This window comes from Carassius auratus, unplaced genomic scaffold (assembly GCF_003368295.1).
Source record: "Carassius auratus strain Wakin unplaced genomic scaffold, ASM336829v1 scaf_tig00008591, whole genome shotgun sequence".
Classification (NCBI taxonomy): Eukaryota; Metazoa; Chordata; class Actinopteri; order Cypriniformes; family Cyprinidae; genus Carassius; species Carassius auratus.
Genome location: NW_020523964.1, coordinates 18911 through 43909, shown reverse-complemented (window position 1 = coordinate 43909; position 24999 = coordinate 18911). Strand labels below are relative to the sequence as shown.

Below are 24999 nucleotides of genomic sequence, written 5' to 3'. Positions count from 1 at the left end.
AAAATGGCTCGATAGCGCCACCTATACACTTTCAACGGAGTGCGTATTCACTTTAAACGTAGTTCGCCTCGAGCTATGTTTCACGTACATGTACAAAAATCGGTACACACATGTAACACACCAATATCTATGAAAAAGTCTCTTGGTACGAAATCCGAATCCCAACAGGAAGTCAGTTATTTAGAATTTTCTCTGCAAAATTTGTGTTGTTTTGGCCATTTTCAGGGGTTGTACTTTAACAAACTCCTCCTAGAGATTTATTCATATCAACACCAAACTTGGTCAGTGTAATCTAAATCCTTTTGCGATCTTAAATTGCGAAGATCTTGAGGTTTCGTTAAAGGGCGTGTCCATGGCGGCCTGACAAATTTCGATGTTTCGCCATGAAATAGGATGTTGTTGTAACTCAGGCATAAAATTTCCAATCCTCTCCAAACCTCACATGTTCGACAGAAGTCCTGCCCTGAACACATCTGAAGGCCAATATTCCATTATAATGATAGCGCCACCTGCTGGCAACAGGAAGATTGGCACATATATGGAATAAACATTGATATATTCTACTTATATTTATGAGTTTAAACGCATATTTCTCACCGTTCACCTATTAACTAAAGCCACTCACTGCCGGTGAGCCCGGGTGCGAGGGCCCGTTCATCGCTGCTTGCAGCTTTAATTATTATTATTATTATTATTATTATTGTTGTTGTTTTAGCAAGGATGCATTAAATTGATCAAAAGTGACAGCAAAAAAACACAAGAACACGAATCAGAAAATTATCATGCCTCCATGGTTCCATTTTCAACTGTTAACAATAAGAAATGTTAAGGGTCATGTGACTCTGATGACTGCAGTAATCGCTGCTAAAATTATCGATTTATAAAAAAATAAAAATAAAAATATTTTTTTTATATTCTGCATAATTGTGAATGTGATTAATTTGTTCTACTTTTTTACAAATTATGATCTTTGAAAAAAAATCTGCAGACATTTGTTCTGCATATTCATAAAAATTAATAAAGTTAATTTGTTCTAAAAATGTTTTATTCCAAACAAATCTTAAAAAATTAAATAAAAAATGATCTGCATGTTTCTGAATGTGGTTAAGTTGTTTTACTTTACTATATATATAATAGTTTAATTTAATTTAATCATCTCTGGTAAAAACAAATATATATATATATATTTACATACATGTGAGAGAGTCTCTACAGTAGGTCCGAAAAGATATATATCCCCTACCCTAACTCCCCCTCAATAGACTGCATCCTACCAATATCACATCCTAGATCCACTGCCCGCTGAATGGCAAGATGGAGAGATGAAGGGGAAAAGGAGGAAGGGAGGGGGAGTGTGTCTGTGTGTGTGATGCGAGCAGAGGCACGAGAACTGATTGTTGCAGATGAATAGATCGCTCTCCCTCTCTCCAGCGCTCCTCTCTCACACTCATTTGCCCATAGATACAAACACAGTGGCTCTGTTAGAAGAGAGAGAGATGCTGGCAGGTGACGTCCCCTCCAGACGATGCAGGAAAACACATAACATGCCTGTCGGATCGTTGCTGTTGGCTTTGAGAAGCATCAGGTGAGTGGAACTCCGTTATGCACTTGTGTTTGTGTGAAAGAGAGAACTGTGTTCAATCTGTTTCCAGTGACAACATGATAGAGCTCTCGACTCGGTTTGCATTATGCTGTATTGCAGACCAGTGGTGACAGGGTTGAACAAACTGCTGTATATGATATTTCGTATGCTTATACTCATGTTAAACATAATGTGTCAGTTTGTGAACTTAAGTTGAGGGTATTTTAACTGAGCTGTGAGTAAAAGCCATTTTGAATGTGGGTTAAGGTCAAGACGAGGCCAAGATCATCCATTTCTTGTAGTCTGGGGTAACGCTGAGAAGAGTTTGTTTTGGGTTCTTGACATGGCAAGCACTTTTATTCATAAATACAGATTATCTTTCAGAAGAGACACTTGCCTCAGGCACTTCCTGCTCTTGGCGCAGGAAGTTCAAAGGCTTGACAGGATGTGGAATTGAGCTGCAGAGTTATCCTTAAGTGAGGATTGTAGAATCCTTCAGAAATGGATGAGCTCATTTTTCTTCAGATTCTTCCTTTCTATGTGACAGTCATCATTTTTTATGAAAATGTATTGGCACAGTAGTTTATATTTGTTGTAAAATCAGGTGAAACTGGTCAGATATGGTTACTTTAAAACACTTTTTTTAAACTATATATTTTTTTGTTGTTCTCTCCACAGAGGCTGAGCTGGATCTTATGTATGTAAACAGGGGCAGATAAACACTGGACAGCATGTCGAATGAGGAAAAGTGGGTCACTTTGAGTCCAAATGAATTCTCTCTTCTTCAAGACTATGCACAATGTAAGGCTTCTATTCTGTAATTCTTCCGTAGTTGCTCAGTATTTGTTTATATTGGATCGATTCAGTTATGTATTTCCTAAAGAACATTTCTGCCAAATAATACCGTTTCAATTCACAGTTTATTCGATCCATAGAGAATCTTCCAGCCACTAAATATCCTTGCGGAGACACGCTGACAGTCTGCCATTTCACTGGAAACAAAAATCGAACCATTTAACAGCATTTGTGCGTGTGTCACTTAAGGAAATGTCATTTCCTGTCTGGAGCTTAAGGTTAAGACTTCAATCTAATCCAATCAGCATCAGACTATGAGGGGAGAGAAAACTCTGACTGACAGTTATTAATTCCCCTAAATTCATAATCCATCCATGATGAACGCTGATTCCTTTGAGTGCTAATGCTGCAGTGGGAGTCAGTCTGAATGAAGTGTCATCTACAATCCCTTTTTTTGAGGAAACGGTTAGAAAAGCTCAGTGTTTGCTGGCAAAGTAGACCATTTTTTACATTGTCGAATGTAAGATAAAGAGATAAAACTAGTATTTTAGCAATAATCTGCATGACATAATAATAATAAAGGATTTGATTACACACACCAAATCAAAAACCAAACACATAAAAATGAAGATACAGATTTGTGCCGTTTTGATTACCCTAAATCCTGCATTCATACATAACAAATCAAGTGCCAATGAGAGGGGTCTTTCATTTCGTATGCAGAGAACAGAGATCGCATGCATTTAATTGAGTAATCTGAATAATTGATAACCCCAGAGCCCACTGTTTCCTGTGTAGGGCCAAGGCTCCTCTCCTTCTGATTGGCTAGCATGCAATATAACAATGTGGATCATTAGTGAAGAGGAAGGAGGGATATGAAAAATCCCACAGTTTGAAAGTTTTGAGCTCTAATATCATTGGACTCCTGATATAGAATATATGATCTATAAAAGATAAATCTGTGCAGAGCGACAGAGGGACAACATGTGGAGGTAAAACGAAACGTAATGGCATAGCAATTTGTCTTTTAAATAATTCTCACAGCCATTGACAAATAAGGACTTGAGCAATTATGAAATTAGGACAGACATTTTTCATAAATGTTTCACAAAGATTACATTTGAGAACTTTAAAAGATTTTTCCTTTTCCCTCAAAAAAAAAACAACTATTTTATTTAATTAATAAAATAACATAAAAGCACTGTTTTCAACATTGATAATAGTAAGAAATGATTCTTGAGCATCAAATCATAATCATGTGACACTTAATATAGTAATATATATTTTAGATATTAATATATTAAAACTGGCTGTTACAGTAAAAATAGCTCTTTTTACTGTATTTTAATCAAATAGCCTTGGTGAGCTATTAACATAAAAATCTTACTTTTAACAGTAATGTAACCTTGCCATGTCCCAAAAAAATATCAAAATATCTTAATACTTTTCACACAAAAAAAAAACATGAATATGAATATAGAAGTTCAAAACATGTTCATCTTAAAAAAATGCAGGTCATTGTCTGTCTAATATGCATTTTTTTTAAATGTTTTTTCCCCTCACAACATCAACATGTCATTGACCATTAAATGTCTGCACTAGTTCATCTAAGTACAGTATCTTGCTTTTGTTTTACCCATTTGTTGCAGACACGACTAAGAAACTAAAAGATGTTCTCCAGGAGTTTCACGGAGATGGGATTCTGGCCAAGTATAATCCTGAAGAGGTATTGCAACTCTTTATGGCCTTTTGAAGCATGCTATTTTGCAATGTTCATGCTGAGCTAAGAATGCTGTACTGGACCGAACGTTATGATGATGATCTAATTTCACTGGTTATTAGAGCCATGAAACTATATGATGTTTCTTCTGGGTGATGAAATCATTACAGTTTCCATAATCGCTTGCCATCCATTTAACGAAGATGCTTTTACTTGTCGTTTTGTGCTGCATAGAAGCCAGAAATCCTCAATCAGGTAAATTGTCGTTTTATGGTTTTACAGTCTGGCTGCACAGTTATTTGTTCAGTATGAAATATTAACCGAGTAACAGGGTGTGCATCACCTTCAGCAGGAGATTGACTTTGAGGGTTTCAAGCTCTTCATGGAGACATTCCTGGAGAGTGAACTTGCTGAGGAGTTCTGCCAGCATCTCTTCCTCAGTTTCTGCAACAAAGACCCCAAACCAAGCCCCTCCGTCACAGACAAGCAGAGAATCATGGGTAATCTAAATCTGCCCATTCGCACAGGCTGAACAAACTTCATCCAAACCTTTTGAGAAAAACAAATATACCTAATCAAGAAACCACTACTTAACTACTTTAGTGTAGAGAAAACATTTGTAAAGTCAATTTATTGGTTGTACTTTATTTTACAGTACGTGTACTAACATGTACTTATAGTGTACTTACAGTGTATTTATCTAAGAAAGTTCTAGTAATACAAGGTAACTACAATGGGGTAGGGTTAGGTTTAGGGTTAGTACCTAGTTATTACATAGTTATTGTAATTACTATAATAAGTACATAGTATGTACATGAGGAACAGGACTGTAAAATAAAGTGCTACCAATTTATTTATGTTTTATTTTAAAGAATATAATACTTTTATTCAGAAAATATGCAACTAAACTAACAGTAAAGACATTTCTAATGTTACAAAAGATTTTGATTTCAAATAAATGTTGTTATATACATTTCGATTCATCAGAAAACCCTGGAAAAAATGTATCAGTCCACAAAAATATTCCATGTTTGATAATAATCAGGATATTAGAGTGATTTCTGTAGGACCATGTGATGATACTGAAGGCTAATGGCTGCTGAGAATTAAGCTTTGCCATGAATCACATAGTTTTTACATTATAATAGCATTTCAAAGTAATAGTATGTAATGTGTTTTTGCAGCCTTGTCGAGCATCTTTCCTCAAAAGCATTAAAAAATATATTCTGTTTATTCCTGTTATTCGGTTATAATTGTATAAACAATCAATAAACTTGCAATGTTATTTCCCAAAACTCTAGCAGGGAAACAGCTATAGAGTGATTCAATCTCTTAATTATTTCCCAGTGATTTCTAACTAAAACACACTGTGTTAAACATAATTTACTTGTGGTTTACAAGGTTTAAAACTCCTAAAGGGAAGTTCCACTCCACCGAAGGTATCATCCGGTTCAGTCCAGCTGAAAGATATGATCTGTTACCTCTCTCTGCTGGAGGGCGGACGACCAGAAGACAAACTAGAATGTAAGATCACTTACCTTTCCTACTAATTGACTAGTTTTATGCAAAATGCCTCACAGTACAATTGCAAGTCCTTCGTGGTGTTGAAAAAGCTACCTTTTGGGTCCATTAATGATTTCCATAGAGAAAACACAAGGCGGTGCTGCCATCTACTGGCAGCTTTTGTCCCATCTCGAATGGTTTTCTGATCGTAATTCCAGGCTGTTGGTTCAGAAACCTGTTGCTACGGGCTGCTCAGATGCTAATAACCTCTTGCTAAGGTTTAATACTGCCTCCGAGATGCTATTATGCAAGAAAGAACAAACTGTTTGAATGGAAAACATCAGTGAAGGGCTTGTTCAGATTGAATTGTGCTGAGCTTGATTGAATTGTCTTCTTGAGAAATGCTGCCATTGGCTGAGCTGCTGGTTTCCATGGCGCCGATCATTTATAATGGCTCATAGAAAAGCTGCGATTGCACTCTGAATTTTGAGATTCTTTCCAGGGATAAGGTTTTTTTTTTTTTTGGACCTACAGAGCATGTTCCTATAGGTTACCCTTTAGATGCAGTAATTATCCTTGTACTGAATCCTTTCTTGATCTTTCTTTGTTTCTGTCGCAGTTATGTTTCGACTTTATGACACAGATGGGAACGGGTTTTTAGACAGTAAGGTGAGACCTTCATCTTAATTTCCAGCTCTTTCTTGGGTTTATTATTGTTGTAATAACATGAAACGCCCCCTAGTGGTTCATTGCTGATTTGGTTGCATTTACTTATTTCGCCCTTCTCTGTTAAGTTTGCTTAGTCTGTATACATTTTTTGTTTTGTTTTGTTTTATAGATGCTTTTCATAAAAAAAGTAGATACAAATAAAGAATTCGAGATGAGACTTTTCAAGATAAACACAATTATAATTAAAAAAAATATATATATACTGATTTGGTGCAAAAATGTGGTGCATTTTGCTAGAAATTGCTAGTAAATTTCAACAGAAATTTCTAGAAACTTTACAAAGAATTGCAAGTAAAAATGTCAAGTAAAACTGAATTGAGCAAGGCATTTTGAAGTAGATGAATTACAAAATGTATTTCTATATGACGTATAAAATAAATATATAAATTAAAATTAAATATTTTTTATTATGATATAATATATGCACATACTGTAGCACACAGACACATTTATAGGTGTGTATTTAAATGTTTTTAAATCTGTATTTAAATACACACTTATACGTGTTTATATGTGTATATGTTACAAGTAGAAGAAATAGTTGGAATAGAGTTGGAAGTAAACTTTTTACAAGAATGTAGATGTAGCAGGATTCAGGATCCCACCACAAGATCTTTGTGTAGAGTTACAGCGATGTTGTGCAGAAATGGTCTTCTCCTCTCAAACAGGAACTGGAGCACATTATCTCTCAGATGATGCATGTTGCGGAGTATCTGGAGTGGGACGTCACAGAACTAAAGCCGGTAAATTAAACCTGAATAGGCAGTGCGTGTCAAATCTGATCATATTTTTCTAATAATTAACATGTCTAACATCATTGGTTTTGGGGTGTAGATTCTGGAGGAGATGATGCAGGAGATCGACTATGACCGTGACGGGATGGTTTCTCTTGAAGAGTGGGTCCAGGGTGGTCTGACCACCATTCCTCTGCTAGTACTTCTGGGACTTGAAACTGTGATTATCAATTAAGCTTTACATATCTATATGTGTTTTTGTCATATGTTTTTTTTTTCCATCTAGTCCATCTGTTTGTCCATCTATTCTAAATTCTTCCAAACCAAAAGAACAGATGCAGTGCATCACTGTTGATAAAAATTGAGCTGTTACACTCTGTTTGCCCACTAGATGGAGACCTCGACTCATTTTAAATGCCTTTTTGGTTGTACCAGTGGTCTGGTGCCTGATTTACTTTGCATGTCCTCCACATTGTTAATCCACATTTTTCAAAACATATTCCTTTGCTTTCAAGATCTGCATTGTCTCAGCAGGATTCCAGAATGCACTTTATGTAATTTACTCTAATGTTTTTCATAACAGTTGTCATAGTTGTATTATCCTTGTCAAGTCCTCATAGCTGTCTTCCTCTCATTCTCTCGCTATTATCTTTGTCTTTTTCTCTCTCTCTGTTGTGCAGAATGTAAAGGATGACGGGCAACATGTGTGGAGACTAAAGCACTTCAGTAAACCTGCATATTGTAACCTGTGTCTGAATATGTTGATTGGATTGGGAAAGCAAGGCCTCTGCTGCTCCTGTAACTCACAGCATTTATTATATTAACCATCAGTCACTTTGGTTCAAATATGATTTTTTAAAAGTGAATATGGGCAAATGCAAATCAAAACCATCTAATCAATTACATTTGGAATATAAGTAAGCTAGTTTGTTAAATGTATCATCTTCAAACAGTGACATTCAAAGAATTATAGATTGCAAAGTCACAATAACGATACATTTCAATGTTTGTTTTTTTAATATTATTATTATTTAATTTTTGAAGTAATATGTTTTTAAGCTTAAAATGAATGCATTAATGCATCTCCAATCAAATTCATTGACATTAAAAACAAGACACTTTAATAATACATTTTATGAAAAATACATCTTAAAAATTGATACCAAAACAAGTTTTACTTTACGCTGTGAATTCATTTTCTGTGTGTCTGTTTTATAGTCTGTAAGTACACCGTTCACGAGAGATGTGTGGCTCGAGCCCCCCTGTCCTGCATCAAAACATACGTCAAATCTAAGAAAAACACAGAGGTGCGTCGAATTGTAGTGTTTAAAAACCAGCACGCTTGGATCACCAATGCTTCATGGGGCTTAGAGCAAGGGCTTCTTTTCAGCTAATGAAATTAGAACGAAATTCTCTCTCTAAGCATTGCTAATTACATGATTAACCTGGTTTAAACAGAGACCTGAATGCACCAATGAGGAGCCTTAATAAACGCCTATGCACATTTGTGATTTGCCCGTATATTGTTTATTCCTCTATATATGCATTTATTTGCATTTTTACATATTAACACAAGCTTTTTTTTTTTTTTTATAGATTATGCATCATTTCTGGGTTGAGGGAAACTGTCCAAGCAAGTGCGATAAGTGTCACAAAACTATCAAGTGTTATCAGGGGCTTACGGGCCTTCACTGTGTCTGGTGCCAGATTACTGTGAGTTCATAAGTATTTATAATTATTACAGCTGTTATGCTCTGAACATATAACCATATGTGAATGTTGGGTTGTATGTATTTAATCCAAGTATTAATTATAAAAGTTATTAGTTTGCCACAAGTAAAGTGCAGTTTGCACACAATGTAATTTGTAGGTGTTCATTTATATTTTAATCAATTTATTAAAATGTGTAAACAATATTGATGGATTATCTGTTTTGTTTTAAAGTTTTAAAGCTCTGTCTTGCAGCTACACAACAAGTGCGCTTCACACGTCAAACCCGAATGTGGCTGCGGATCACTGAGAGACCACATACTTCCTCCAAACACAATATGCCCTGTTGTACTGGTAATATGGCATTATTCTTTTCTTATGTTATTTCAGGACTCAGTTGTTATATAAAGCTCAGCTCTTTAAGACTTTTACGTGTGACCTTTAACTGCAGGAGAGACAGTCCACTCTGAGAAAAGACTCCAGCCAATCAGGAGGCCGGGGGAAAATACAAAGGACCAATTCAGTATCAGTGGATGGACAGGGGCTACAGGTGAATGACACACACTTATAGTCGGATATTGTTAAAAACAGGAAGTCCCAGGGGTGCATTTCCTGCAAATGGAATCAGACAAAATAGCGCAGTGCTAAAGTGAATCTAATAGCCCCTAATGCTATCAGGCAAAATACATGACTGATATGAAATACATCTGGGTTGACTTAGCTATTTTTATGTTTTTTTTTTATGATCATCTTATATAAATTAGGGACAATATGAAATATGTGAACTTTTAGAATGTTTTCATACACCATTTACATATTAACAAGAGATGCACTTATATAAATTTTTGGTCACACTTTATAAAAAGTTCCAGTTCTCTCTATTAACAAACATTTAAATACAACCTCAATGAACTCCTAATTTACTGCTTATTTATAATTCGTAAGGTAGTTGTTAAGTTTAGGTTCTAGGTAGGATTGTAGAATATGGTCATGCAGAATTTATTGGCACTTACTTTATACATTACTAATTAACGGTCAATATGTTAATAATAGGAATGCTAATAGTTAATAGAATTTTATTCTATGTATTTATCTATTTATTATCTATGTATTAATTGTAATTATTTAATAAGGTTGATGTCTTACAGTATAAACGCTTATAATTAAATTCTGCATTTTTGTCTAAATAAATCAGTTTTAAAAAAAGAATGAAAAACACAAAAATGCATTAATTACAAATAAACACTAACAACTGAAATAATAGTTTTAAATGCTACAAGTGAATCTAGGCATTACAACATCATGATATACAGTATAAAACTGGTGTTTTTCAAAAATAAACATTTAGATTTTCCAATATAATCACATTTGACAATATTGACTAAAACATATTTAAAGTTTAAAATAACTTATATAATCGGCATTGTTCACTCCTTATTAAACTAAAATATAAGTACACAAAAAAAAATCTATTAATATCATGTTAACAAGTAACTTCCCGGTAAGTTATAAACTAAGTTTTGCTCAAAATTACAATTGGATCTCAAGATCACACTTCTAGGCAGCTGTGACCCTCTGTGATTGGGTGTTGTCTGAGCATAGTAATGACAGAACCAAAAAAGACAAATCGTGTCCCAGGTCATCCATCTCGGCTGGCGGCGGCTAACCAGTATAATAATCAGGATTATTATTTATAATTAGAGGAAGTAATGGATCACTCGTCACCGGACGGGCGGCTCATTAATTCACCTGGGCCTGCTGGGATTGTTTCGATGGGTCCTGTTTTAAGCGCTTCATCTGTGTCACTGTCCACCGGAAGACGACTCACACTCTCTGGATTAGTGTGTGAGTGCGTCGTCCGCTCCAAAAGCCCACAATCATCATGCATCCATGCAGAAAAGTGACTCACGGTCAAAGACTGTCATTAATGACTAAATAAGGAGCTGATTACTGAGGTTTGCCAGTTGCGTCTCATGACGTGGGTTTTACATGGGTAGTGCATCATAGTTCTGAAGAGTTATTCTGAGATCTTTTTTGAGCAGATTAACGTCAATGTGATGACTCTCATTTTTAATTATCAGAGAATAGAGAGAGAATTATCACATTGCTGACTGAAAATTAAGGTTCGGGTGGTGAAGAAAATTTTAAGAAAATGATCTGTTGATGAATTAATAATTTGGGGTATTTTCTGAGACTCATGTCATTAATAAATGTAAATAGACGCTGGTCAGTAAAATTTGCATCATGAAGCATAAAAGCTGATTTTAATGCTAAATGTTTCTAGATTAGGATATATAATAATGCTTGTATCCTTTGAATTTATAGATTACGCCATTAGAAGGAACTCATCCGTTGTTGGTTTTCGTCAACCCTAAAAGTGGAGGTAAACAAGGAGAAAGGTGAGAACTTTGAAAGATGGTGTCAGATTTTAATAAGAAAGTTACACTTTAGTATTTTCATGTAGCATTTTAACTGTCTTTCAGTCAATCTGCATAATTTATCCATCACTACAGTTTGTTTGACACCAGTGCATACCAGTTGCAGTCAAATTAGCAATGCGCTGAATGTGTTCGAGGTTGTTGATGAAACTTCTCTGAGTTACAATTACAGTTTCACATCTATTTCTGGCAGCCTAAACGAGGATCTAATCAAATCAGTTGCAATTTTAAGTCCATTTTTGGCATCATAAAGATCCATATCAGATTTCAGTTCCTCTTGATGGACAATATTGGATGAGATGGCCATGATCACCAGTATTTGTTGAATAGTTAATGTCTTGTAATAGCTATTATTAATGACAACATCCTTAGTTTCTATTGCAAATTCATCCAACCACATCTATCTATTTTATATATATATATATATATATATATATATATATATATATATATATATATATATATATATATATATATATATATATATATATTTATATATAAAATATATTAAAAAAATCACTGACTGTTAAATTTATGAACAAAAATGGCATCTGTGGTAAGAATTTCACTGTAACAAAATGGTAAAACAATATTATGGATGGAATATTGGTGCTTTAAAACTACCAAAATACTTTAAAAATACCTTAAAATACTTGAATGACCAAAATCTTTATATGTTTATGTATGATCTCTGTAAAATATCCATCTTTAAATGAAAGATAATTATATTTATAGCAATAGTTCCACTTAAGCACATTTAAATATACTTAAGTATATCTTTGGTAGGACCTCAGCACTACTTCAACACAATTAAAGTGCTTTAAGTACTAAATTAGTTGCTTCATTTTAAAATATCAGTTTAGTACCAGCAGTACAATTGCAGGGCATTTTTATTGCACACATAAATATGTAAATGTATTTGTATTATACTAAGCATGAAATAAATGTATTTTAAATATGTTTGAGTTCTTTAAAAAAAAAAATGGTTTGGATTAGATTTTTTTTTTTTTATTATGATTTCTTACATTTCTATAAATTCTGCCCTATCTAGAATCTTCCGAAAGTTCCAGTACCTCCTGAACCCCCGTCAAGTCTACAACCTGGCGAAGAACGGCCCCATGCCTGGGTGAGTGACAGTTCTCCTGACACTCCAGAGAGGCTTTTCTCTTATCATTCTATCAGAAGCATTTAGCTCCCTGCTGTCTAGCTTTTTAGGAAACGTATTGTTGTGCCACATTCTCGCTTTACGATCATAAGAGTTCTGACAACCCCACGTTAACAAGACACTGCTTGATAATAAAGTGCACTAATTCATGCATGACAATGTCGCTCTGCATCTTAGCTGGAAATGTAGACATTATTAAAGGGTTAGATCCGCCATCACAAACACCGCGGAGAACAAAGCCAGGCGGTGGTAGTCTCCAGTGCTGACAGTCAGCTGGTAATAATAGATTCATGTTAGTGTTAGTGTGTCACTGCTCTCAAGGCCTTGTGTGATCACGCATACCATCGCTGGTGTCAATCAAATGCACGCAAGCATGAGGCTCTGTGATCACGGACTCAATTTGTTATTAGTATGCCAGCTACGTGGTCACTTTTGAGTTAAGTGCACAGCCGTGAGGATTGTGACAATATTCAATGAGACTATATTTAAAAAATGGAATTTCAAAGCAGAAATCTTATTTGTGTGTGAATGTTTGGGTAGACAGTGTATCGATTCTATTCACTGGTCATACTGTAGGTTTTCATTCAAATTTAGAAAAAAATGTGATAATTGATTTGATTCTATTAGTGATTTTAATTCTATATGCATTTATGGATTTTGGGCAAAAAAGAAGAAAAACTACTCTAAATGCAGTTAAAGAAAATAAACAATATTTATCAACAAAATACTTTTCAACATTGATGATAATAATAATAATAATAAGAAGAAGAAATGCTTATTGAGCGCCAAATCAGCATAATAGATTGGCTTCTGAAGGATCATGTAAAAAAATTCTGAAAATTAGAAAAATTCAGCTTTGCATCACAGGAATAAATTACATTTTAAAATAAACTCAAGTAGAAAACAGTTATTTTAAATTGTAATAATATTCCACAATATTACAGTTTTTATTGTATTTTCAATAAAAAAAATGCAACATTGGTGAGCAAAATAACCTTTTTACAAATAAATATATACATAACACACATACATACATGCATAAATAAACGGGGTGGGGGGGGGGTATTTTCTGTTGCTCTTGGCATTTGATAATTTTTTTCCAGATTTGTATGATTTTTTAAATGCATGCCACTGAGCGATGCTCTCCAGACACCGTTTAGAGCGTTTCAGCCAATTTGGTTTTGAACCTATTGATTATGTTGTTTGAAGTAAGGTGTAGCCCAAGTATTGATGTTTGCTGGTGGAAAATATAGCTTTTGACTTTTTGCATTATGTTTGAAATAACACACAAGCTTGGCGTAGTCATGTGATGATAATGTGACATTGCTTTGTCGAGGTGACTGTCAGCCGTAGCTCTGGGCTCTCTGTCAGTTACAGGCCCTGCTAACACAATTAGAGCAAACTGAGTGTTTGTTTCTTCATACTCAAACATCCTCAAAGTTGCTTTTTCATGAGATTGGTCATCTGTTTCTGCTCTCTAATATGATTTGGCAAGCCTGCATGTCCCAATAAGTAAAGTAATTGAGCGTCTTATTTTGTGTTAGAGCTTTATTATTGTGAAGGAACGGAAGACGCTGCAATGAACATTGTCTTGATAGATTTGATTAGCTTCTGAACAGGCTTGGCTTTCTAAAAGATGGATTTGCATTTGTTATTTAAACAAAAGATTAATTCATAATCCAATACAGAGAAAAAAATTTACTATTATACTATTTGTATGTGTATTTTCTATAAATCATTGTTATCTTTAATTAAATCCATGCATATACAGTATATGATAATTGTAGAAATTTAAAAGTAAAGTATGGTTGTATTGCTTTGCTAACGCTTGGTGTCTTAGTAATTCTGATGCTCTTGATTTCAGCTTAAATTTCTTTCGAGATGTTCCAGTTTTCAGAGTCCTGGCCTGCGGTGGAGATGGGACCGTTGGATGGATTCTGGATGTTATCGGTGAGTTCAGATTAAAACACAGTTGTATGATGCCCAAATAGTTCTTGTTTGTTTGCTTTGGCCTCTCGTTGACTGAGTCATTTCTTAAAGCAATTAAAAGCTTGAGTCATGTGGATCAGGGCTTCAGGGCATGTGCCATGCTGTAAACTAAATCCAAGAAGTTTTCAGTCTAGATTTGATAAAAACAACAAGCTAAAGTAAACTTCCTGACATAAAGACATCTTGAGGAAATATTGCAACAAAAAAAAAAAGGCTTTTCTTGTTGTTTCAGAGGTTCTTTTGTACAGAAGTGATTTTGTTATATTAGTCGAAATAGTCAAATGCTTATTTTTCACAGAACTAAAGCTATTACATTCGTACCTGTATTTTCAGGGCAAATAGGATGATTATCTTTCTTCAAGAAATGGCATATTATTTATATCACCTGAAGAATAGTCTCTGCATGTGATTTTTTTTTAGATGACTGCGTGCTCATTTAGTCCTTTATTTGTGTCAAAAATTGCCTCCATTTTTTATCAATCAAAACAAAGAGTAATAGACTGGATGCTTTCAGAGGAGAGGAGTGTATTAGAAAAGAACCACTGTAGTTTTGACATTGCCATTTATTTCATTATACAGTGAGCATGTTATACATATGTACTGTAGTCTGTATGGTCAATATGAGTATGCTCAAAATCAGCAAAGAGGTCATTAAAATTAAAACTGTATATAGGAAAACTAGATATAATTTTATTCAACTTTGATCATTGGCTTTTTAATCTTTTAAACAACCTGTTAATTTTTGTGAGTTATGTACAAATTTTAAAGTGTTATGTAGATTACTGTCTCTGGTTTGATTTTTGGTTATTATGAAACATGCTAGAGATGTCAAAAAAAGAGTGTTTTTTGTGGACAAAGTAGTTTTTATTGTCTCTGAAAAATATTGTATTTAAACTCATGAAAATGCAGATCCTGTTGTAAATCATAGTGAAAAAAGAAAAGAAAATCCACTATTACCCCTTAGCAGTTTTTGTATAAACTATGTACTGTGTACAGTACAGTTGAATTCCCATAAATAGTCCTTTTTATTCATTATTGCTTTATTTTCTGGAGCAAAGGTAAAACAAGTTCTATTTTTCCCCTCTGCCAAAGCAACTTTAGTGGAATCCTGGGATGTTGTGTTTTTCCTGTTGTTCTCTGAAGTGCTGTTCTTTCTCTTAGACAAAGCCAACTTTGAACAGAATCCCCCTGTGTGTGTACTTCCTCTCGGCACAGGAAATGACCTCGCAAGGTGTCTGCGCTGGGGTGGAGGTAATTTAAGTCATTTCAATATTTTAATTTGATGCTGTAAATGAGATTTCGTGTGAATCCTGAAGCCTAAATCCACACCGCGAGCCACACTGGAAAACTGATCACATATTATCACTGTAGTTTTTTTACTCATTCAAAACTACTTAGATCTAAATGTTACAAAAACGTCAGTTCCTTGTCTATAAATAGCTGGAGCACAATGAATCCAAACCCGAAACACCTCAGTGGAGTTATTTGTAATGTTGGCTTTCAGGCTACGACGGACAAAGTCTTTTGGAGATTCTCAAGGACATTGAGAACAGTACTGAAGTGATGCTGGACAGGTGGAAGATTGACATCACTCCTGTAGACAAAGATGAAAGAGGAGATCCAGTCCCGTATAGCATCTTGAACAATTACTTCTCTATTGGCGTGGTGAGTCTGAACAATAAAAGTTGCACGTAGAGACCCCTGAGGCTGTCCACATTCTTCCACTCTTTCCCTCTCTCTTTAAACAGAGAGACATGCATATCCACATCTGGCCGATGTGCTAGTCTGGTCTACTAACCGTGATACAGAATGTGATGACTGTGAGTGGAGTTTATGAATGAAGAAGTGAATAAGGCCCCTAAGTAATAAGACTAAATGAGCTAATCAAGAGGGCTGAGTGCTTTTTGAAATGCCAAGAGCATCTATTACATTAACAAAGCCGTCCCTCATCACTGCGGTGAGGAGCGAAGCTTGCCAATTGACAATGAAATATGCCGTAGACGTTACACGGCTCTCGTCTTCCCGAACGACGATCAAACACGGCGTGTGTTGATGCTTCTCGGGCCGTCTGAAATCTAATGATGCTTATTACGGCGACCGCATGTCAGCCATTATCCAGAAATGTCAAGGGAAATACGGTAATTGACATTTACAGGTTTGACGGCTCTATTTTATTTTAGATTTGTACACATCTTTAAAAAAAAAGAAAATGTAATGAGGGAGACATGCTTGGACAAATGTTAGTCAGTGTCATCTTGTTAATAAGGGAATGGATGGCTTTAAGTATTGATTTATGAAACATTCAGTCCCATGTTCACCTTTACATAAAACAAGTCTTTAATGGATAGACAGAGAGATAGACACATACAGTATATATATATATATAGTTGTGTGTAAAAATTTTTTAATTGATTTATAAATAAATCGATCTATGTCTCATTAATTATTCAGCTGCAGTATATTTAGTACTGTGTTAATGAAATTAATTTTTCAATGTGTTGTGAAATGTAGTTGTTTGTTTGGATTATACAGAAGTGCAAATCTCAGTGGGATCAAGTGATATTTTCCCTATCACAATTTACAAGAAAACACAAATTCCATTTGAAAACAACTGAAAACCAATAGAGATTACAGAGCAAGTCGTGCTCATAATTACTTTGCAGATTATGCAAATGAAAAACAATGTCTTCCGTAATTATGTATATGAACTCTAGGAACTAAACAGCCAACAAATGCAGCTGTTGCCAGACAAGATGGTGCAAGAACATTAACAGAAAGGGCTAATTTAAGACATTTACATCAAAATCTATATCACAGCTTCTAAAAAACCTTAACTTTTAGGTCTAAGTTAACATGAACTCAGAATATGCATCATTGACCATATTTGAAACCTGGCAGTATAAACGATAGGGTTTCCACTGCTTTTTTTTTAAAGGGGAATTTAAAGACTTTTTAAAGATCATCTAAAGAAAATAGAAAGAATAAATAGAAACATACACCAAATAAATTCAATAAATGACTAAAGCAATAACAAGTGCCTGCCAAAAAGTCTAGGAAAAACACAGTTATTTTTCTGACCACATTAGCAGGTATTTTTTATTGTTTCAAGCGTAAAAACACTTAATTTTGATGTATTTTTTAGAAAAATCAAAACTTCATATCTTTATATTGCATCTCAAGTATCTTGATTTAAGGATGTTTAGATATTTGTACTGGAAAACTAGACAAAATACAAAATAATGAATTGGATTTAACATTTAATGAAATTAAATGAATGTAAGACTTCCTGCTTCAGTTGAAGATGTTAAAAGGTTTTTAGCACTCAGAGTGTTTGAGACCCGCAGAAACTCTGTCAAAAAGAAAACTTCTCACCTCAAAAAGCAAAAGCAAAAATGTATTTCTCATAGCGAGTGCAGATAAACAGCCTAGAAGAAATGCGGCAAGATATAAAATCAGTCAGATTTAAATCCAAAGACCAACGGGATTGGTAAAACAATGCAACGCATCAACAAAAACCCCCTCAAATCAAAGCTGTTCTTCATATTAACGCTTGTCTCGCTGACTGATTACCCTGTCAAGTGATATTTTGGGTAATTAGGTACCATTTAAATACCAAAGTTGAAATATCCCTCTCCGTTAGACAGGGGGTGTTATCATTTCGGTCAGAGCCAGAAGCTAGAGACAGTCCCTAATCACACAGGATCGCCTAAGATAATGTAGTCTGTTTCCTAATGACCCTGCGCTCATGTCAAAGTCATTACTCTCCCGCTGAAGGCACATCATCTGCCTGGACAAGCCATAATTGGACTAAATGGTGAACTATGAGAGAACATTACACATGTCCCTTTATTAATTTGGTCACGAGAGTTTTGCAGTGGTAATTATCGGGGAGGGGTGGACAACGGCAGATGAAAGATAGCGAGTGACTGACTGCTGCAACTTTGACTTTAGAGTCAATGAAAGGAAATCTGCTCTCTCTCTCTCTCTCTCTCTCTCTCTCTGTCATGGATGCCGGATACGATGACGTCTCTGAAAGCTCCTTGTTTCAGCGCCGGGCATCAAACCAGAGCCAGGCCGAGGGGAGACTATGCCTTTGCTCTCGTGTTTTTATTTATTGTGCAGTTTGTTAGAAAAGAGCAATACAATCTTTTAGATACACCTGTCATTTTACCTTTCTTCTTGTTCTTGGTTGAAGAAAACCAAGACTGGTGGGACCCCGGGCCTCCCTTTGCTCTGCAACTAACAGCGGGTTTAAAAGATGTCAACAGTAAAGGAATTGATTTTTTTGCCTTTCGCTAGATTTTTTTTGAGCGGTGAGCTAGCAGGGGGTCTTCTGAGTGGAGGTGGTTTCACAAATGGTCCTAACAGTGTGTTTGGGGCTTGGGGGAAAAGATAGGGAGGCGCCTCCTGGAGGAAGAAGAAAGTTTCAGCAAGTTTTTTAATCTCTGTTTGAGCACACCCAAGTTCACTCATACTTTATTTCCCCCGAATATACCTAGTCAGGTGGAAATGACCTGTTTGTGGAACATTTTTTAGTGATCTCCAGACAGTGGTACTTTAGTGTACTTTTGTTGTTTTGTTAGTATTTAGAATGAGATTTTATTTGTATATCTTTCCTTTCATTTTGCTTTTAAAGTTTTAGTAATTTTGTTTAATTTTTATTAGTCTTTTTAAAATGTCTATATAGTTTAAATGTTTAGTTTGTTTAGTTTTTGTTATTTTAGTACTTCAACTAGAAAATAAATAAAAATGAGAAATGACAACTTTATTTATTGTTTACTTCTCGAAATGTTTTAGCATTTATTTTACATTTAGTTTTATCAGTAATATATATTTATTTTCTATAATCCTTAATTAATATTGCTAATTTGCTTTGATGATTCAACAGAACTGGCACGTATTAAAAATCAAGATTTTTTTTTCTGAAAAGGTATGGGCATAAAAGATAATTATTTTTTAAATCAAGCAATATAATAATAATAATAATAGATCCTGACTGATTTAAAAAAAAAAAATCTAATACATTTCAACTATCTAATAAAGAAAATATATTCTTCTACTTAGAAGAAAAAAGTATTATTACAATTTCAGCTTAGAAGCCAAACTTTTATTTTATATATATATACAGTGGGTCTCGATAGTTTGGGCACCCCTTGCAGAATCTGTGAAAATATATGAGTAATTTAAAAAAAATAAGAGAGTCTTGTGGACTAAATGTTAATATCTTTTATGTACAATATCTTACTCAGGACAGTACTGAATAAAAAATAACATGCATTTAGTATGATCTCTCTTATTTTTAGAAAATTACTCATATTTTCACAGATTCTGCAAGGGGTGCCCAAACTTTCGAAATTTTTTTTTTTGAGAACGTGGTGAGACATTCATTTCTGTTTTCTGGTTTCTGTTCATTCTATTTCAATATTCGTTCCATTTTCATGTGCTTCATAGATGTTTTACTTTTTTTTTTAAATAATTTGGTGTAACAGACTAATTATCTGAAAATGTGCCACTTTTGCCTGTATTCATCTTCATAATATGTCAGAACTATTTTTATTTTTTGCTGATAATGGGGGGGGGGGCAATCTGTGAAATTCTGCTGAATGAAGAATGCATATCTTCTGTATTGTGTATGAAAGTGTCATATTTGTCATGTGTCTCCTGTTCGTCCTTACAAATGGCCAGGCCTTCAGAATCTACATTTCTCAATCAGGACATAAAGCCACTTTACATTTCAAACACCATCTCTATACATCACCATAGCAACAGAACATTTACAGTACACAAAAACACATGCAAACAGAGCGCACACGAGTGCATCTAAACCTCTAACCCCAGATGTCAGGATACCTGTGATGGGCGCCAGCTGAGCTGTAGCATCCTGTCTGTGTGTGCGATTAATTAGCCTGAACCACGTGTTCAGTCCTCTTGTCAATACTCATCTTCGTTGGCTAGAACCCCAGCAAAGAATCGCAAACACCTTATCTGTTAACACACATAAATATGCATGGAGCTGAAACTTGTTTCCAGTCGTGTGGAAGGGCGATCAGGCCCCTAATTGGAGCTCGGCGTGGGGGAAGGAATTTAGTTTTTGTCGTCAGAGTTTTGTCTGGTTTTAAAATACATTCATCTGGTTTTAAAATAAACACGTCTCTGTCTGCGACATCTCTGTTGTGGGGCTTTTGTTTATAGCTAATGGTCCGTGATAAAACCATCATGAAACTATTCAATACAATCCTCAATCTGTTGTCTTTTCATCTTCACACAGCTGTTTTGACAAATTCAAGATTTTAAGACCCAGATGCACAGAGGATGATGAGAGAATCTGATGCACGAGTGTAATACGTCAAAGGCTCCTAACGACCCATTGTCAGAGGCTCGCGAAACAGCGATGATGGTGTATCGGTGTGCATAAAAACCTGATCTGATTAGCTTTTTTCTCCTTTTTGCAGGATGCATCCATTGCTCATCGATTCCACATTATGAGAGAGAAACATCCAGAAAGGTTTAACAGCAGGTACCACTCGCTCTCTATCTCTGTGTTAACACCAAACACTTCACCAACACTGCATCTTAACTCCCACTGTTTTGGCTGTCATCTCAATCTGTAAGCTCGCCAGTGTGTCTGCTGGGTTTACAGTGAGTTAATGCCCTGATAACTCTCCTTCCCCCCTCAGGTGTGTCTTTGAAACTTCTGCCATGCTTTTAGACTTTCTTTCACTTTCACTTTATTCTCTAAAATTAGATGATGATGTGGGACTGCATTATCAAGGATTCCCAAAACTTGATCTGATACTATATATACTGTATATACAGGACAGACCAAAGGTTTGGACATATCTTCTCATTCAAAGAGTTTTCTTTATTTTCATGACTATGAAAATTGTAGATTCACACTGAAGGCATCAAAACTATGAATTAACACATGTGGAATTATATATGGAATTATATACATAACAAAAAAGTGTGAAACAACTGAAAAAATGTCATATTGTAGGTTCTTCAGAGTAGCCACCTTTTTCTTTGATTACTGCTCTGCACACTCTTGGCATTCTCTTGATGAGCTTCAAGAGGTAGTCACCTGAAATGGTCTTCCAACAGTCTTGAAGGAGTTCCCCGAGAGATGCTTAGCACTTGTTGGCCCTTTTGCCTTCTGTCTGCGGTCCAGCTCACCCCTAAACCATCTGGATTGGGTTCAGGTCCGGTGACTGTGGAGGCCAGGTCATCTGGTGCAGCACCCCATTACTCTCCTTCTTGGTCAAATAGCCCTTGATGCCTTCAGTGTGACTCTCTTTCATAGTCATGAAAATAAAGAAAACTCTTTGAATGAGAAGATGTGTCCAAACTTTTGGTCTGTACTGTGTGTGTGTGTATATATATATATATATATATATTATCAGAACAATATCTGATACTATATGATTACAGATATATAAATATGACAGATAGATAGATAGATTATAATATATTTTACTTTTTAATTCATTACTATTTTTCGAGGAGCCTGATTCGACTACCAATCTCACAGTCGCAGAGGTGTTATGATTATGCTATATGGCTATATGGGGGTGCTTAAATGTCTGATTTCACATACAGTCAATGATGAGTGAAATCCCATTGATTAAAAACCTGTTATGGATTGCTTCATTATACTGGTCATCTTCAGCTCGCGAAGCTCAAAACAGAAATAGAGAACATTAATAACTGGCTACTGTCATAGCCTGTACATCAAAACATAAAATATTATTTTTGTATCTGCGAGACGTCTATACACATTTTCCCTGTGTGTGTCGAATGTCTGACTTGACTCTTGGTAATGTATTTTGCCCCGCCCCTGAACATATGATTCAATGATCAATCGACTATCGGCAAGATTCGAAAATTACGATTCGACTTTGAAAATCCTTAGTCAGGGACACCCCTAATACATGCATATCTAAAATACTTAATATAAAAAAGACAAAGTGTTGATTTTTGTAGCATGCACTGCATATAAGCTTATTCATAATTTATTGATCCTACCTAATTCTATTTTATTGTATTAAAATACACACACACATATAATATTTTTTATTAGTTGTCAAGAATAACATCTCCACCCCTACAAGAAAATGTAATATAATCACTGTAATAAAACAAATATAACACTGTTTTAAAACCACTCATCAAAATCACTCATGAAATGATTATTATATATTTTTTGATGTTTAATATTATATATTTATAGATGTTTTTTAAAGGCTTAATATTCAGATGCAACTACATAAAAAAATAATTTATAGGTTGGCTTTCCTGAAATTAAATCCCCGCTGTGGTGCTTTTAAAACATTTACCTGACACAACAAAACTCGCTCAACCAATGGCATGAGTTTAGGGCGGGACTTTCTGTTTGTCTGACCAATAGATGACCAGGAAACCTGTTTGGAAATGTTTATTACTTTGCATTTGCATTTAGTCATGCCAGTGTAACAGAAATGATACACTTCACCTTTACTTTATTCTATATTGCTACTGGAGTAATGTTGTGATCCAAGTTTACTCATTTGCAAAAATGATTTACTTAATAAAATCCTGTTCTTTGAGGACTTTTCTAAATAGCTGAGCAACAGATGTAGGTGCTCCTTTGTGCTGGAGTGTTTTATTCTTTGCTGAAAGGATCTGAGTGATGTGGAACATCTGTGATTAGCCCACAATGTGTGCACCTTCTAATGATGAGCAAATTTGATATCTATGCTCCCATTAATATTTAATGTCCCAGTAAGTCAGTACGAACGCAGCCGAGTAATTGGTTGGGTAATTGAATTTGCTTGGGTAGTTTGACATCATTTTTCCATCACCGTGATGACACAAGACCTTCAGGAGAGTCTTTTAATAATCAAATGATAATTATACTTTGTACGTGCAGTCCTATATTTCAAACCTGGTGAGCAGATAACATTTTAATTTCAGGAATTAAGGATTGGTCAGGAGTCAGAAGACGCAAATGCCTTTGTTTATAGGACTGTGTTGATGTTGATTCAGATCCGTGTGGGACGCATAAAGAATCAAAGAGTATTCTGATCACACAAAAGCATGTGTACAGGAACTGTTTTATACCACTCTGTCTTTTGAATAATGATTAAGATATTTTAAGAAAATTATACCATCTGTTATTTGAGTTTGATAAATAATTCACATGAGAGAATGGGTTTAGATCTTTCTATTACATAGTATCTTTTCTTCCTCAATAATGTATGATGTAGGAAGGTATTGCAGACTTTTTTTTTTTTGTTGGATTTTTCTAGGAACCTTTATCTTTTACAAATATATAGCTGTTTTAATAAATCATCATATTAGTGAAGGCCATGCATATCTCGCTTGCAGTTAATAGTACTGGAGGGTTTTTGTATTAAAACTGACACATCTTAACCCAGGGGTCGTTCTGTGAAACAGGGCCTTTTGCAGTTTAACATGGTGCTTTTAAAGATACATTTTCAGAATTCTGTTAGATTAAATGAATTACACTGCCATCATGAATTAAGCAATTGAGCACAATAATCCTTTGAGCACAATTACACATTTGGGCACAATTAATGGAAATAAATCAGACCAGATTCAGAGAAATTTAGCTTTACTTCACTTGCTCACCAACAGATACTCTGCAGTGAATGGGTGCCGTCCAAACAGCTGATAAAAACATCACAGTAATCCACAAGTTATCCACACCACTCCAGTCCAACTTGTGAAGTGAAAAGTTGTTTTAATTAAAAAAATTCCATTGATACTATTCTAAAATAACAGTCCATAATGTATAATTATGCTTCTTCTGTAAAAAAAAAAAAGTCCATAATCTCTTATCCTCTCACATCAAAATCATATTTGTTGAGAAGTGTTTTGGACTGTTTTCACGGCATGTTTCTAACCTGATTCAGACTTTTTAATAGGAGAAAGCAATATTATGGATAGAGGACTTGTATTTTAGCCAGAAACAAAAGGGGCTTGATGATGGAATTGTTTATTACAAATACACAGCTTTTCACAACAAGTTAATTCACGAGCTGGAGTCGTATGAGTGACTTGTGGATTATTGTGAGGTTTCAATCAGCTGTTTGGACTCTCGTTCTGATGGCACCCATTCACTGCAGATCCATTTCTCCAAAGCTTTTCCAATAAAGAAATAAACTCATCTCGGATAGTTTCATGGTGAGTAAATATTCTGCAAACTTTCATTTTTAGGGTGAACTATTCTTTTAAGCCGTAAGAAAGGTATCAGTGTTGACTGTTTAACTTGTTTTTTTGACTGTGCTTTGTTTGTTACTAGTCTTTCCTTCTTAAAATGGTGTAGCGTTAAAATTAGCATATTTTTAATGACTTTTTGGCTGTTTTCTCTGTGCAACTTTTCGAATCTCTAACATTTTTCCCAGTTCTCATATGTCATTGCGTTGACCTTAGTGAAGACACAAATATTTGATCGGCTTAATGAGCAACCCAACAATGGCCAATTGGTTTTTAATTATAACGCGGCATCTTCTCGTTGATAACGGACGCGGGGTCTTGAGCGAACACGGCTCCCTGGTTTTATTTGCACCTCGGGTGATTACCAGGAGGAAGGTGAGAAGATTTGACACTTTGCAGATAGATTAATTTACTGCTGG

At 35.0% G+C, this 24999-nt stretch overlaps 1 protein-coding gene across 1 annotated transcript in view; it reads left to right on the top strand.

The window, feature by feature from the left end:
• Positions 1 to 1375: 1375 nt before the first annotated feature.
• The window catches only part of LOC113072164 (diacylglycerol kinase beta-like), a 40783-nt gene continuing 17159 nt past the window's right edge, over positions 1376 to 24999 (top strand). Inside the window, exons 1-20 of the mRNA XM_026245291.1 lie at positions 1376 to 1585; positions 2261 to 2383; positions 4027 to 4103; positions 4332 to 4352; positions 4447 to 4597; positions 5499 to 5621; positions 6220 to 6269; positions 6998 to 7072; positions 7164 to 7283; positions 7744 to 7861; positions 8282 to 8370; positions 8660 to 8776; positions 9029 to 9127; positions 9225 to 9323; positions 11099 to 11172; positions 12263 to 12337; positions 14241 to 14326; positions 15527 to 15616; positions 15870 to 16030; positions 20818 to 20882. Coding sequence (XP_026101076.1) covers positions 2314 to 2383; positions 4027 to 4103; positions 4332 to 4352; positions 4447 to 4597; positions 5499 to 5621; positions 6220 to 6269; positions 6998 to 7072; positions 7164 to 7283; positions 7744 to 7861; positions 8282 to 8370; positions 8660 to 8776; positions 9029 to 9127; positions 9225 to 9323; positions 11099 to 11172; positions 12263 to 12337; positions 14241 to 14326; positions 15527 to 15616; positions 15870 to 16030; positions 20818 to 20882 — 1760 coding nt within the window. The 5' untranslated portion in view covers positions 1376 to 1585; positions 2261 to 2313. The remainder of the gene's footprint in view (positions 1586 to 2260; positions 2384 to 4026; positions 4104 to 4331; positions 4353 to 4446; positions 4598 to 5498; positions 5622 to 6219; positions 6270 to 6997; positions 7073 to 7163; positions 7284 to 7743; positions 7862 to 8281; positions 8371 to 8659; positions 8777 to 9028; positions 9128 to 9224; positions 9324 to 11098; positions 11173 to 12262; positions 12338 to 14240; positions 14327 to 15526; positions 15617 to 15869; positions 16031 to 20817; positions 20883 to 24999) is intronic.